General features: G+C 38.7%; 2 protein-coding genes across 2 annotated transcripts in view; one reads left to right on the forward strand and one right to left on the reverse strand.

The window, feature by feature from the left end:
- The window catches only part of GUCY1B1 (guanylate cyclase 1 soluble subunit beta 1), a 50403-nt gene extending 38110 nt beyond the window's left edge, over positions 1 to 12293 (reverse strand). Inside the window, exons 1-2 of the mRNA XM_049769616.1 lie at positions 12135 to 12293; positions 11435 to 11508 (exon numbers count right to left, since the gene is read on the reverse strand). Coding sequence (XP_049625573.1) covers positions 11435 to 11508; positions 12135 to 12137 — 77 coding nt within the window. The 5' untranslated portion in view covers positions 12138 to 12293. The remainder of the gene's footprint in view (positions 1 to 11434; positions 11509 to 12134) is intronic.
- Positions 12294 to 13857: 1564 nt separating this feature from the next.
- Positions 13858 to 14169, forward strand: LOC126003439 (40S ribosomal protein S28-like). Its single transcript, XM_049769634.1, has one exon. It carries the CDS (start codon positions 13874 to 13876, stop codon positions 14081 to 14083), a length of 210 nt encoding a protein of 69 aa, XP_049625591.1. The 5' UTR covers positions 13858 to 13873; the 3' UTR covers positions 14084 to 14169.
- Positions 14170 to 16235: the final 2066 nt, after the last annotated feature.

Consider the following 16235-nt stretch of genomic DNA (forward strand, 5'->3'; position numbering starts at 1 on the left):
TCATCCTATAAAATATCTCCTTAAAAGTAGAAGCTAAACCAAATACAGAGATCTAACATTTTTATCAATCTTTGAGATTTATTTTCTTGTGAGGTGGGGTTTTCTGAGTGTTTAAGTTTTCCAAATTTAATCATGTACCAACCAAATTTTCTAGATTAACTCATTGTTTGGGAATAATTATATATATTTTAACACCAGCTTTGTGTACATTATTGCATTACACAAATCACTTATGCAACTTCATATTATTTAAATTAGACTTTACAAATACCTAAAAATTTAATAGTATAAACCTTACTTAGTTTACAAAGACTACTCTGAAAAAAAATTAATTTAAAATTTTCCCTCTTCTAAAACTCAACACTTGTTTTTTTGGTAAATAACATTTAGATAACAAAATTAAATCATAGGTAAATTGGATTAAAATGCATTCACAAATGTTCATTTATAAAATGAATACCAAGTGAATTTTTGTACGATTCATCTTAGTTTGTATTACTACATTGTGTTTACTCTTGTAATTATTACATTATTTCCCTTTACCTGTAGGAATAGATCCAAGTATATGTTTGAAAATATGAATATTAACTAATCTTATATATGTGGTGTTCCAACATATATATGTGTTCCCAAACACATATATATCTGTGATAAAATTTTATAAATTAGGTACAGATTATCAACAAGTAATGAAAAAGAGCACACTTACGATAAAATACTATACCTGAAGTTATTTGAGAGTTATCTATCTCTTTCTAAATATATTGTTGCACTGTAATTATTTTGAACACTGGTAATAATAAAACTGTGCAAGGCTAAACCACTGAAAAAAGATTACCTATATTAAAAAAATGTTTTGGGGGCCAGAGTGATAGCACAATGGTAGGGCATTTGCCTTGCACATGGTCAACCCGGAACAGACCTGGGTTGGATCCCCAGCATCCCATATGGTCCCCCCTGAGCCTGCCAGGAGTGATTTTTGAGCACAGAGTCAGTAGTAACCCCTGAGTGCTGCCGGGTGTGGCCCCCAGAACAAAAGAAAACAAAAAAGGTTTGCATCATTCCAAATAAAAAATAGTCTTAACACTGATTCCAAGTGACTTGCAGTAGTTTTTGTGATTTTACCTGATATTCTGTTTTCTTCTTGGGGAGAAGTGATCAATGACAGAGATAGGACACAGGGCCTTATGTATACATCTATATATATATATATATGTATGTATATATATACATTTATGTATATATATACATGTATGTATATATGTATGCCTACCACTGAGCCACATTCCCAACTTTTTACCTATATTTTAATAATTCTTTTTGGGGATAAGCACTGATTTATCAACAGTCAGTAAAAATATCTAGTGATGATATTACAGTGCCTTCACTGAAATAATATGAGGCGAATGGATACTTTGGCTAATAATCAAACTTTGATCCTTTGTTTATTTTCATGAAAAAATTCAGCATCTGTTCCCTGCACAAGGTGCTAACAAAACGTAGTCATTATAAGAGCCAAAATCAAACAAGCATTATACCCTAAAAACAACACAAATGAAGTCCAAACTCCTATCTAGAAATTGATCATCACATTCAATCTTTTGCAGACATAAAGCCACAACAATTTTTTTTGTTTGTTTTTGGGCCACACCTGGTGATGCTCAGGGGTTATTCCTGGCTATAGGCTCAGAAATAGCTCCTGGCTTTGGGGACCATGGAGGGACTCTGGAGATACAACCCAGGTCTGTCCTGGGTCAGCTGTGTGAAAGGCAAACATCCTACCACTGCATTATCACTCAGATCCCAACCACAGCCATTTCTAAAAGATGATTATATAAAAACAAAAAAATTTTTTCCAGTTAGCAATTAATGTCCTACTTAGTCCTGAAAGGGACTACTTATTACAAATCAAAAGGATTATTTGTTTATACTAATTACCTTTCCTCCAAAGTACAGTTAATTATTATTTAAATTTTTTTTTTGTCTTTTGGGCCATACTCAGCAATGCTCAGGGGTTACTTCCTGTCTCTATGCTCAGGAATCATTCCTGGCTGTCTCAGAGGACCATATGGAATGCCTGGGATGAAACCTGTGTCTGCCATGTGCAAGGCAAGTGCTATACCCGCTGTACTATCCCTACAGCTCAATTAATTATTTATTTTACCATGATAGGTGCTTTTCAGTCCAATGTTTTCTCTTCTTTGATTAAAAAATATTGTTGTGACTCATGTTAACTGAATTGCAAAATATGCTCAATAAACCTGAGTATTTTAAAAAATTTCCTACCCTTTTATTTATTTGAATATTTTAAAGTGAGGGCATGAACTGATTAAATAAATTTCACCACAAGTTTTCAAACAATTTAATGTCCATAAACTTGCTTTCAAACTTGGGAGCTTTTTATAATTTAGTTTTTGAAAAAATGGGTACACAATTTTTTGTTTTGTCCAAAATACAAAATATTTAGGTAGATTCATACATGTCTTTTATTTAGGGGACATCCCTATATTATAAAATGTGAGTGCACAAAAACTAATTCACATTCTGCATCTGGGAACCTGATCTTGCCCATTTTCAAGCTTAGCATACCAGAATTGCAGTTTTCTGGGTAAGTTCCTGATGGAAGTTGAAATAAGATATGGTTGAACATGGGCACCCTAAAAGTGGGATCTCCAGATGGTATCTGGTCTCAGCAAAGAAAGTTAGACATGAAATCATCCATTAACCCAAGGACAAAATCAGAGCATGTGTTGTATTAAAAGATATGAACTTGCCATCATCTTAATTATAAGCCCTAGTTTAGAAACAATTTTTGCAGGTGTCTTTGCTTGGAGGCCACACCTACTGTGCTCAGGGCTAATTCTCATCCTATGCTGAATGATCACTCCTGGTGGGGCTTTTGGGATCATTTTTAGGGCCAGGGATTGAACCTGAATCTGCCACATATAAAAAGCGCTTTACCTGCTATATTGTCTCTGGTCCCAAGGATGGCCCATTTTAAAGAGTTGTTAGAACATCCTAATTGTTGAGTCATATCCTCTATTGTTAAAACTCCTTATGTAAAGCAGAGCTAAATGGCTAAAATTTTATATGGATAGTCTCTGAGTTGTGAAGCACTTAGAGTTATGACATTTTCCCACCATTTTTGATGAAAATTATTTATTTAAGCAGCATGGTTACAGACATGTTCATAATTGGGTTTCAGCCATGAGGAGAAATACAATTCCTATCTAAAAATCAGGCAGATATGGGGGAGAAGGAAATGGGGGACATTGGTGGCGAGAAAGTTGTACTTGTGAAGGGGTGTGTGCACTTTATGGCTGAGTTGTGACACTTTTCAATATTCCAAACAAATGAGTCTCCGTATGTCTGAACCCATGAAGATTCCAGTTTAATGGAGTTGGTGAAGTAAAGACTGTCCTTTACAGTACAGTGACAGGGTCTTTCTATGATCCTTTTTTGGTTGACAAGACCATTCCTTTTAAGTTAATGTGTCTACTCATCAAAGTACTGTTAATGTACTTGTCAAAGTCCTGAATTTAAAGAAAAATTACACTGCTTGTGGTAAAATTTTACACTTATTCTGGCTCTTTTCAAGATTTTAAGAGATTATCTCTAGTCACTTTCAGATTTCTGAAGAAATCCAAAAAAAACACTCCAAATAAACTATTCCAGTGTCTTCATCAAATTAAATACCTTAGACCTCTGGATGTATGTTTCCTAATTGCTTGTTTTAACTTTGAAACACTTTTTGAAATTTGTTTTGTTTTATTTTGGGTTTTGGGGCCACACCCAACTGCAGCACTCAGGGGGTTACTCCTGGGTCTGCACTCAGAATTGGCTCCTGCCAAGCTCAGAGGAACAGATGGAATGCTGTGGGTCAAACAAGCTTTCATCCCTGGTCGGCCACTTGCAAGATAAACACCTTACCATTGTGCTATCACTTGAAATTTATTTTAAGGGCAGCAGTGAGAGTAAAGGGCTTAGGCATATGCTTTGCATGTGACCAACCTGGGTTCAACCTCAAATACCACATATTATCTATTAAGCACCTACAGGTCATTTTATGTTATATTATGCCTGACCACAGAGCTAGGAATAAACTCTGATCACAGCAGGGGTGGACTCTAAAATATCATTTTCAAATTTGTATTATTATGTGGTTTAACATGCTATTAATAACAGTTTCTCATGTACATAATTCCAACACCCCACCAATCACTAATGTATCCACCTCCCTCTTCCAAGAACCAGTAATTCTTTTTTTTTCTTTTTTTTTCGGTTTTGGGGCCATACTGAGTGACGCTCAGGGGTTACTCCTAGCCATGCGCTCAGAAATTGCTCATGGTTTGGGAGACCATATGGAACACCGGGGGATCAAACCCCAGTCGTCATAGTCTAGCATGGGCAAGGTAGATGCCTTACCACTGGTGCCATCAGTCTGATCCCACCAACAATTCTTGGTTTTATACTTACCTTCTGAGTTCCCAAATCTCATCTCTTCTATATATATACAAATTACTCAAAAGCAATACTCAAAAATTCAAAGGCTCTGATATTTCAGTAGATCCATGGGCTAATGACTAAAACAACTTTAACAAAACATGACAGTCAATATCACCTAGACCAGTGATCGGCAACCTTTTTTTTCAACTGAGCCAAATCTCGCCAAAACCACGATTGAAATTTATTTTGAAAGCCACACAGGGCACACTCTGACAGAGGGCAGGAGCAGAGTCCTGACTCCTGGAGCGGTCGCTGGGCACACAGAAGAGCCAAATTAAAGGTGCAAAGAGTCACATGTGGCTCGCAAGCCGCAGGTTGCCAACCACTGACCTAGACAATGCTTAAAATATCTAGGTAAACAAAACATAAATAAGAACTAATAGCTCATATGTTCATACACACATATGTGTTACCTTGCCTAATTTAAACTTCTAGAAAGGAAAGTCAGAGATCAGTTCCCTGGGAAAAGTACATAGCATTATTATTTAGGAGTCAATTACATCCAAATCCCTTCTTTGATCATTAATAGCTGTTGGAATGAGACAAGACTTTAGTATCTGACAGCCTCAATTCTCTTATTGATAAAATAAAAATGATAAAATCTACTTTTGGGGTTAGATGATATGAGAAGTAGGTGAGATAAAGCATACAGAATGTGACTGTAAAAACCTGAAGTGTCCAATAAAATGACTATAAATGTAACAATAAAATTAAACTCAAAATGGAATAATACAGTCAGTATTCTCATATGCTATTTTACAACTAATTTCAGCAGGATTTAAGAGGATTTGTCTGCAGTCTAAGAAACCAACATTATACAACACCACATACACTGCTGCTTTAGACACTTGCTAACGTAGTCACACTTGCCCTGAATGTGATCAAATAATTGACCTTGAAACTGGCCACAAAGCAGTTGTGTTCTGAATCTTGTTAATATAATCATGTTTGAAGGGTGATTATATACAAGGACTTTGAGATTTTCTCAAAAAAAAATGCTTTACTCTATTGCTATGTCCCTTTGCCTTTCCTTATGTAAAATATATTCACTTGGAATATTTTATTTTATTTTATTTTTTAGTTTTTGGGTCACACCTGGCAGCACTCAGGGGTTACTCCTGACTCTAAGCTCAGAGATGGCTCCTGGCAGGCTCAGGGGACCATATGGGATGCCGGGATTCAAACCACCATCCTTCTGCATGCAGGCAAATGCCTTACCTCCATGCTATCTCTCCGGCCCCAAGGAATATTTTATTTATTTAATAAGTAACTGATGATCTCATCAATAAAGGATAATAATTTCTGGTTGCTAAAAATTATAGTTGAATAAAAGTGTGTCTTACTCTTTGGAAATTAAAAAAGATAATGCATATCTATTATCTACTTTATATATTAAGTATAAATAGAACACATCTATATATGAATTTCTGGATACCTTTATAGAAGTATATTTTTATATAACTATACATTTACATCTATTATCAATCTGTCTAGGAAAAAAGCAGAATACACTTCTCCAAGGCATGTTTTCTCTTGGGCAATAGCCAGATTTTAGAATCTGGTAAGACAAAATAGATACTAATGCAAATAATACAAGTACACAATTATACACTCTTGCATATACTAGGAAGGAAATATATAGTTTTGAAGGTGAAAGAAATACCCTTTTAAGTAACAGTGTACAGATGTTAAGACTGGAGACACCAGTTTGATCCCTGGCACTATCTATGGTTTCCCAAGCATAGCCAGGAGAGTTCCCTGAGCAGAGTTGAAAGTAAGCTCTGTAGATTGTGACCCAAGACAAAACAGAAAAAGAAATGATCTCCGTTTTGTTATCCCCAAGATGAAGATTAGTTATACTCATGGGAGGGCATGAGTTGATGAAGAAAATGGAAAGGGAGAAGTATTATACACAAACAGATACAAGTCTACATTTTTACATGAGTTGGTCCATGAGTCTTGAATGCTGATAGCCAGGGAAGCATGTACACTGGACGCTGTCCATGTTTGTGTGACTTGGTAACTGGACATGGAAAAATAATAAAACAACAAGGCAATAGAGCTAGAATGGATGTCAGAAAGATTAGAATAAACAATAGAACCAAACTGTGAAGTGGCAGAATGAACACTTGAGAATACTGAAATCTTTGTAACCTCAACTTATTTGTTCTTTTTGGTGTTTTGGAGCACACCCAGAAGCACTCAGGGCTTAATCTTAGTTAATCTAATTTCTGAGCACTCAGAAATCAGTCTTAGCAGATTTGGGGCATCATATGGGATGCTGGGGACTGAACCTTGGCTGGCTACATGCAAGGCAAACAACCTAGCCACCATGCTATTGCTTAATCCTCCGTATTTTCAGTATAAGAAGCTGGGTCATTTTGCTCAGTTTCTTCTTTAATAAGAGGCAAGTGATTAGTGTGTAGAGAAGCTGCAAGTATGCAAGCTTGTGAGATTTACTCTCTCAACTGAGCCAAATCTACAGATTTTGCTCAAACATCCATTTCTTTTCCTGTGTTCCATTAGTGCCTGTCCTAAACAACCCTAATTTTGGCTTTCCAACACACTGAAAAGAAACATTTGCTCAGGACTGTTATTTTGGTGAGAGAGTAGAGATGACAATATTCCTTGCATGCAGTAACGGTGTTAATATTTGCTATAACTAGGTTTCCATATCTGAAAGTAATGCAGTTTTTTTTTACTTTTCCTCTGGTGTTCATTGTAAAATTGTTTCTAACATCATATTTTCAAAACTTACATAATAAAAGACAAAAAAACATTCCTAGCTCAATTTCTGACAGATATTTAGATCAAAGAAGACAGGCAGAGTCCAGATTCTGGATAAAACCAAGTAAACTAGATAATGTAAAGATAGTATCTGATTCATGTAGAAAGATTTACCCTAGAACCAAATCTTTCAGTTAGTCTAAAAGATAGAGGTAGGTATAAAGAGGCAGGCAAGTTCACTAGTACCTGAAGTTAGAGTGCAAATGCAACTAGCTATTGAGTGTAAACACTTTCAAATACACTGGTTAGCACGTTGGTGTTTCAGAACTATTTACGGGCAGAGGAGATGGGCTTGATTGATTCCTGACACCTCACAATTCCTTCATGCTCTGGAAGAGACCACTCAGCTCTCCTAAACCAGTAAAGAATAGATTTAACCTCTTGGCCCACTTTACAATAGGAAAAATACTAAGTTTAAAGCAAAGTGTATTTTTGTAAGCATGTTAAGATACTTTTAGACATCTTAGATATGTTTTATCTTTATGCTTCTTGAAGTTAAAAAATTTAAAATCAAACTATAATTTATTTAGCTTGTTGTCCTGTTTTGTTTTGATTTTGACCACATAGAGCTGTGCTCAAGGTTTAATACTAATGGCGCTGTACTTTGTGATCAATCCTGATTGTGCTCAGGAGACAATAGCGGGTACAAAGGCTTTAATGCAGGTCAGTTATGTGCAAGGCAAAATGTCTTGCTTTATTGACTACACTCTGGTTCATTAGCCTAGTGATCTGATGCAATGATAAATGTAACCAAGATTAATGGGAGGCTAACAGGGATGATTTAATTAGGTATTGATGCATTTTGCTAATATGAAAATATTGGTTTCATTATTTTCTTAAATGATGCTTGACTTGCACAACCTTAGCAGCCTTGGCTTCATGAAAATTGGAAGGAAATCAAGAACATATGATATAAAGTAGATTTCAAGATTGTTTTGTTTTTGTTTTTACCAGTACTTACTAATTTAATTCATTGGGATATAACCACATTCTGTGGGTCATATCAAGTTAACTACCTGATTTTGTCTGGTTTTTGGAAAAAGAATGGTCTTCATTCTTGGGGGAAGGTTTGCATCACAAGTGGTGGTGTTTAGGATTTATATTACTCTTGGTTCTGTGCTAAGGATCACACTTGGGAGTATAGGGTGGGGGGGACCATACACAGAGCTGGGGAATCAAATCTGGTGTAGCAGTACTGAACTAACCTACCCAGTTTTCACGGTTTTGAATAGCTCTATTTTAGCAAAGATGAACTTACACTATGTCATCAATATTGACTTCTGGCTTAAAATATTATGATTTTGGTCCTCTAGTGGAGCTTTGAACTTCTTGTGACAGATTAAATTATTGGTAAGCAGAAAAGAGAATAGAGAGTTTACAATAAAACACTCTTCCTTATCTTATGTAGAAGTTTTTGGTCTGGAACTTATTACTTATGATTTTATTTGACATTAAATGTTTGACATTCATTCTTGTAAAGGACAAATGGTCATTTCAGACTAGCTCACTAAAGCATTATATAAAATTTTATGTGTCTTAGTTTTGAGTAGGTATTTACTCAATGATATTATTTTCATATACTTATTTTTTTCTAAAAACTTAGTACTAAACTCTTGAGCTATTGCCATTCACAGTCTCAGTGCTATAAGAGGTAGATAGCTGAAAGAGGGATTGGAGTTTCTCAAGGAGCATTTAAAAAGTAAATTCTCAACATCTCACCTGTCCCAAGACAGTAGGAATTGCTCATTCTGAACTAAAAGAACGCTCTTCCAGGGAGCAAGCAGTAATCTCTCTGGGGTATTGTTTGGGAGCCAAAGAGGTAATGTATCTCCCAATGGAGGAAGCTAAATCATATTTCCTAGTCCAGATGCTAAACTGGAATAAAAAAAAGATGTCTCTACCAAAAGGGATGCTTAAATTAACACACAAACAAAAAAACGTTAAAGAGAATTAAAATTAACATGTGGATTACAAATACTACCTTAAATTATTTTAATTCCTTGTAGAGGCATAGCATCTCTGAATCAATTTTATAAGAAGGAGATCCACATCTTTATTTTATTTTATCATAAAAATAAAATAATTAAAACTTCAGCACTTAAGCAGCTTAAGATACTACTTAAATCTACTTAAATATATTTTATAGTTTAAATTTGCACATTGTTTTAAAAGTAGAATGCAGTAATATTCTTTTTCGGAGGCTAAGATGTCTTTCTTTGTTATTATAATATCTTTTTTAAGCACCATGATTACAAACATGTTTGTGATGTAATGCAATAATATTCTTAAAATGATTTTGCAAAGTTATCATATCAGAGGGACACTTTAAAATATTCCTCTTTAAAGTATAAAATGTTTTTACTTTGTGAAAAATGGACCATGTAAACAAGTAGCTTGATGATTTTAGAGATTATTCTAAGTTATTTGTTGATGAAATAGAATTTTAATCTATGCATAATAAGTGATTTAAATTGATATAGGTAGGATGCATGCTCTAAATCTGATTAAAAATATGCCTGTTTAACAATGATAGCTATCTTTTACTTGATCTCAAAATGCTAAAGATATTGTCACAGCACATTAACCAGATCATTGGGGATTTCTTTCTTATAAATGAGAAAGTACTATGTGGGGGTTAGTCTGCTATTCCAAAATTGCCAAAGATAGAGACTTAGAAATAACAATCAGGTAATTGTATTAAATCTTGCTGTGTGCACTTTCTTTACAAATATCTACCAAAAATAGTTTAAAATTTTTTATAAATGTCTGTTTTCACAAGGTGAAAAAATGTACTCAATCCCGAATTAGTTCTTAGTGCCCGAATTCACATTTAATTGAACCACATCATTGCCAACTCTCTACTTTCTTTTATAAGAAGATGATATGCCCCTTGGTAATCAACTGTTAATGGAACATGAAAGAATGCACACTAACATGAAGCCAGGAGGAAAGAAAGAAGTTGCACTGCAGTGCTCTAAGCTTGACCCTGATTACTCTCACTGAAAAATATAGATCTAAAGAAATGACTAGCATGTAATTTCATAGTATGGCCAAATAAGACTGGCTGCTCATAATTGCGTTTATTAAGGGAAAACAGCATGGGAACATCACTTATTTGGTATAACAAAATAAAATCAGTTAAAGATCACAATGCACTCTCCTTTTATCCACCTAAGAAATTTCCCTTGGCTGACAGATTGTTGTTCCAATATGAAAATGCGGAAACATGATTTTGGTGTTGCCCATTGGTTAAGGTTGGTATCGATTAACAAGTGAAATGCAAATTTCCTCAAATTGAGCGGGAGGAAAACAGAGAATATTGTTAGATTGAAAGGTCCGCAGTGATATCCTATCATTCCAACAGATCTAAACTCAGTCTGCTGTGGTACTTCCTTTGACATCCTGAAGTCTGGCCTCAACTCTTCTAGCCCACAACTAGAAGGCTGAAACTAGCTTGTCCCTCTGGTGACCCCTCCACAAGAATCCAAAAAAAAAAAAAAAAAAAAAAAAAACACTAACATGGGATGGAGAAGAGGAAAAAAATGAAAGAGAAATTTCACTTTATTTCAAAACGAAACTCACTTGATGCACAATCCCTTAAGACACGGTGGTAAGAGTTTTTTTGTGTCAGAAAAAAAAAAACGGCTGTTGTCTATATCTGCAAGGTGTGAAAAATAACAGAGTAGCCCCCAAGATCTTCCGTGTGCTGTCAGTTCTAGGGCCTCTGGGAACATGATCGTCTTGAGGCCACTGTGGGTCCTTCCCAGCGCGTGGGAGCCGCCTGGCTTGCAGAGCCTGGGAGCGGTCCAAGGCTTTGGCAGCATAATTCCCACGCTCAGGCCAGGTCGGGAGGTCTCGGCGGCCCCCAGGGGTTCCTTCCCCAGCTCTGGCCTTCCCAGGCCCGCCCGGACACCCTCCTCTCCCTCTCCGGGTCTCGGTTTGGAGCGTGGGAGCGCAGCTGCAGCCGGGAGCGGCGCGCCGAGGCAGCTCCCAGGACGCGCTCCCGTGACCTGGCCAGGAAGCCAAAGGCGAAGCGAGGCGCGGGGACAGCGCCCGAGTCGCCGGGGAACCCCGCAGCCGCCACCACCACCGTGAGTGCGCCGCGCCAGCCCGGGCCGAGCGAGAGGGCCCGGCCACTTACTTGACGTCTTCCCACACCTCCGGCCCATAATTGCGGATCACCAGCAGCTCCAGCGCGTGATTCACAAAGCCGTACTGCGGGGGACAGGGAAAACGGGGTGTCAGGGATCCAGCTGTAGGCAGGAAGGGGCTCCCCCAGAGCTGCTGTATCAGAGCTACCAACCCAGCTGGTTCCACCTTGCACCCTGCTCCGCTGCATGGGTGCTGAAAAAGGGGGCACCATTGGGACTCGATCCGCCTCTCCACACCCAGGTTCACCTGTCACATTCCAAGGCAGGAAGAGTCCGGAGGAAAACCGGGCGAACCCCGAGTCTCAGCCCCCCCCCAAAACACACACACACACACACACACACACACACACACACACACACACACACACACACACACACACACACCAGTCCAGACGGCCTGAGCCTGGGATCCCTAGCGTCTTGGTCACACGTCCCCCTTGCCCGGACTCTGGAAGCCACGCAGGAAGCAAAGGCTTTTTTTTGCCTGCTGGCCCCGCGACTCTCCAGCGTCCCCACCACTGGCTCCCGCAACCCAGCACGGAACTAGGTTCTCCGCCGCCCGCGGGGCTCTCCCCGGGCCCCGCGCCAAGTTCCGATGGCGCTGCGGGTTCCCTGGGGTAAGCTGGTTCCCGGGGGTTGGCCAGGCCCGGCCGGGCGGGAGGCTTCTAGAAGCCCATGGAATGCACTTACCATGGTGTCTGCCACCGGAGCCGGGGAGGCAGGCAGCCGCCAGGCAAAGGCGCGGTGGAAGGGACCCAGGCGGCGGCTGCAGCGGCGACAGCGCAACAGGACCGCGGCTGCAGCTGAGAGCTGGCAGGAACACAGCAGCTGGACCCGCCCTGATTGCCACCTCTTGGCAGCCAATGCCGAGTCGAGCCGCAGGGGGGCGGCCGCTGCCTCGCAGTTTCCAGCCAACGGGCGACAGAGGAGGGAATTCAGATGCTCGTAGTGCCGCTGCGCTCCAGAGCCTTCCCGCCCCCGCCCCGTGACAAGGCTTTCATTTGAGGCCCTAACAATGACGATGAGAAACCCCGGCCGTGCTCAGGGCCTGAATTCTGGGCCAGGGTGAATGGAACTGCTGGGGTTCCACCAGAAGTGGTCGTGACCTCTTAAAAAAGGGAGGATGCCCTGATGAGTTGCAAAACGTGTGTGTGTGTGTGTGTGTGTGTGTGTGTGTGTGTGTGTGTGTGTGTGTGTGTGTGTGTGTGTGTGTGTTTCAGGAGACAAGCCTTAAAAGGAATATGCCCTAATGGTTATTTTATTATTGTCTTGAAGATAGCATTTCCTTTGTGGTTTAGGTCCTCAACAACTTTTGATAAACTAGAAACTAATAATATTAACCTTAACACACTAGTTGAGGGAACCAGGTAAAATGTGCAATAACATAGTTTGGAATGGATAGGTTGAAACCGGTATTGTCCATTACAAAGCTTTCCGCCAAGATGTAATTGTGTCCTGTTTTTGCTTCTGGGGGAATGCATAAGCTACACTGTGGAATCTCTTGATTCCAGGGAGTTTTTAACATGTAAATTTGTTTTTTGTTTCTCCTTCTTGCAGGTAATGGAAATATTGGAGAAGACCAAGTACAAAATTAACAGTTTTGAATTCATATGGTCCAGCAATCCACTTCTTGACATTGATTGCAAAGGCCCAACCCTTCTATTTGGAAAAGCATTTATACTTTTATGTCAGGGGTCTCAAACTCAATTTACCTGGGGGCCGCAGGAGGCCAAGTCGGGGTGAGGCAGGGCCGCATAAGGGATTTCGCTTACCGAATATCAAACTCACAAAAAATCGCATTAAACATTTGCATATCCCTAACGGAACTGCTCGGGATATGCAAATGTTTAATGCGATTTTTTTTCTTACTAATGCGATTTTTATTGTGATTATTCGGTAAGCGAATAATCGCGAATACTGCGATATTTGAAGGCCGGCCGCGGGCCACAAAATGTTGTATTAGGGCCGTGAGTTTGAGACCCCTGTTATGTCCATAGCAGCACTAATCATAATACTCAAAATCTGGAAACAATCCAAATGTCCAAGTGGAATACTACTAGACTATAAAAGAACAAAACCTTCAATTTTCCACTTTATGGATCTAGAGATACTCATATTAAGTAAAGTTAGAACAAGAGACATGAATACAAAATGGCCTAAGTTAAATATGGGAAATAAAGAAACATAATAGGAAAATAATTAATGGATAAGACATACCCAGATAGTGAGAATTGTTCTACAGAACTGAGCTTACCATAGTGGGGAAACAGAAAGGGTTGCTTAAAGGAGATGATATTATGAACATTGTGGTTTAAAACATTTATATACATAAACCTCTTATTAATAGTACTCTAAGTCATTGAGCCTCAAAAATTCTTAAAAATATGAGCACCTCTCTGCCAAGACAGCCACCGCGCTGCACCGCCATCATGGACACCAGCCGCGAGCAGCCTATCAAGTTAGCCCGGGTCACCAAGGTGCTAGGCAGGACCGGATCGCAGGGACAGTGCACACAGGTGCGCGTGGAATTCATGAACGACACGAGCCGCTCCATCATCCGCAACGTGAAAGGCCCCGTCCGAGAGGGTGATGTGCTGACCCTGCTGGAATCCGAGCGAGAGGCCAGGCGGCTGCGCTGAGTCAGGTCCCAGATGTTCTTCTGCCTCGATGTTTTGTGCTCCCGTTGATGACCTGTTGTGTTAATAAACTGTTTCTACCACCAAAATATATATATGAGCACAATTTATGTACAACAGTCTACTAGGCACTTCAGTTAAGCATAGTTCAAACATAGCAGTAAAATGAGTAGGAGGAACCCATGGGGGTTGGCTAATCTTAGTTCAAGAGCAAGGATGGCAGAGTAGGAGAGAAGCTAAAGGAGCTAGACATTTGCCTTGCATGCAGCTGGCCTGGCACTAGGTCCCTAAGCACTATGACGATCCTCGAAGCACTGCTGGGAGTGATCTCTGAACAGTCAGGAATAAGCTATCATTTCTGTTGGTTATGGCACCCTCCCTGGTCTGAATTAAAAAGGTGAGAAAGGAAAGTAAGCTTCTAAAGACATTAGTCTCAAGTGACTCAGACATTTGATTGGAATTCAATGAAAGAATAGTTTGATATGAGAGCAATTTTAATATAACATAGAAAATGTCAAAACCAAATGTTACTTGCTCTTCCCACTATATTTCTGTACCCTGGTGGGCATGAACTTCCTGGTCCATTGGTCAAGAGCATCAATAATGCTGAAAGTGAGGCAAACATCTGGTGCTCAACGGGCCATGTTGCAAGGTTCTTGACAGTAAGCATCGAGCAAAGTTACAGGCAGGAATTAGAAACCACTGATGACCTCAGAGCTGGGAAATTTTTGAATCTCCAGGCAGATTGAAAAAATATGGTGTGATAAACTCCAGATTTGATGTGCATCTCAGAGATCTAGAAAAATGTCAGAAAAACCTCTCTCATCTCATTTGGTTTCTTTGCACTAACAACTTCAGATGGCATTATGGACCATGAAAAGGCAACAAGTTAACAAGAGGGAAAATTCTGGAATTTTTTTTTATAGGATCTGATTTTTCTTCATTATACCTATGAATAAATAAAAAGTCTCAATGGACTCTCAAAATAATCAGTCCATAAATAAAGTTCTACTAGATTACATAGCTAGAGATTAATGTTGAGGCATGATTGATGAAGAAATGGTTATATTGCAGACAAACAAAAGAGCAAATAACTTTTGAACATCCAGTTTCTATAAATGGGAGAATGACAAGGCATAAAACAGAACATTTAATTTCTACAACAAATTTTCTTAAATTTCTGGATCACACTGAAAGTACTACAAATGCTTAGTCATGATTCTGTGCTAAGAGAACATAGATGTATAGTCGGTGATTGAACCTGAGCTGGCAGATTACAAGTCAAGTGCCCTGCCTGCTGTTCTATCTCCTTGGCCACTATTCCATAAATTATTAAAATATTAAACTTTTGTTTATTTTTAATTAATTTTTCCATCAAAATAACACTATATCATAGACAAACATGTAAAAGATAGATAAGGATTTGAAAGAAATATAAAATATTAGCTAGGTAAATGGCACATGAAAAAACTATCTCTCTGTTACACTCTCTGATTTGTTTTTCAGTAAAGGAAGTTAATCCAGTTGTATTACTAATGGAATATATGACCTGTGGCTGAGGAAAATTTTTGAACCCCATGAACAATTTTATATTTGGTGCCCTCTCAAGTTTTTAATAGTTTCACCAAATAGGGTACTCTGTTATACATTGTTATAACTATATTATAGGAAGCTATTTAGGAAAGTCATTTTTTTTGTTTGTTTTATTTTGGGGCCACACTGGCAGTATTAAGGGATTACTCTTGGCTTTGCACTCAGGAAACACTCCTGGTGCGGCTTATAGGGACTATATGTGATGCCAGGGAATGAAACCTGGTTGAGTGCATGCAAGTCAAACATCTTCCTTACTGTACTATAACTTCAGACTTTGTTTAGAAAAGTTTTAATATAGCATTTGTCTGCAACAAGAACCGGTGAGTGGGGAGAATGAGAATTTGTCAGGTTTTGAATTATAACTTTCTATACTTTTGATTTTTGTTTAAGTATAATACTTTTAATGATTTTTTCTTTTTAAAACTGTGCTATATTTCTCTCTGTCTTCTTTTGAACATATAATCAATACTGTTTTGATTGGCATATCACCTGTGTCTTTGTGCCTTCGATTTCCTAGAAAAAAGAGGAGAGTAAACTGCTCTCTAATGATTGGAAGTTCACC

This window comes from Suncus etruscus, chromosome 3, assembly GCF_024139225.1.
Source record: "Suncus etruscus isolate mSunEtr1 chromosome 3, mSunEtr1.pri.cur, whole genome shotgun sequence".
Taxonomy (NCBI): Eukaryota; Metazoa; Chordata; class Mammalia; order Eulipotyphla; family Soricidae; genus Suncus; species Suncus etruscus.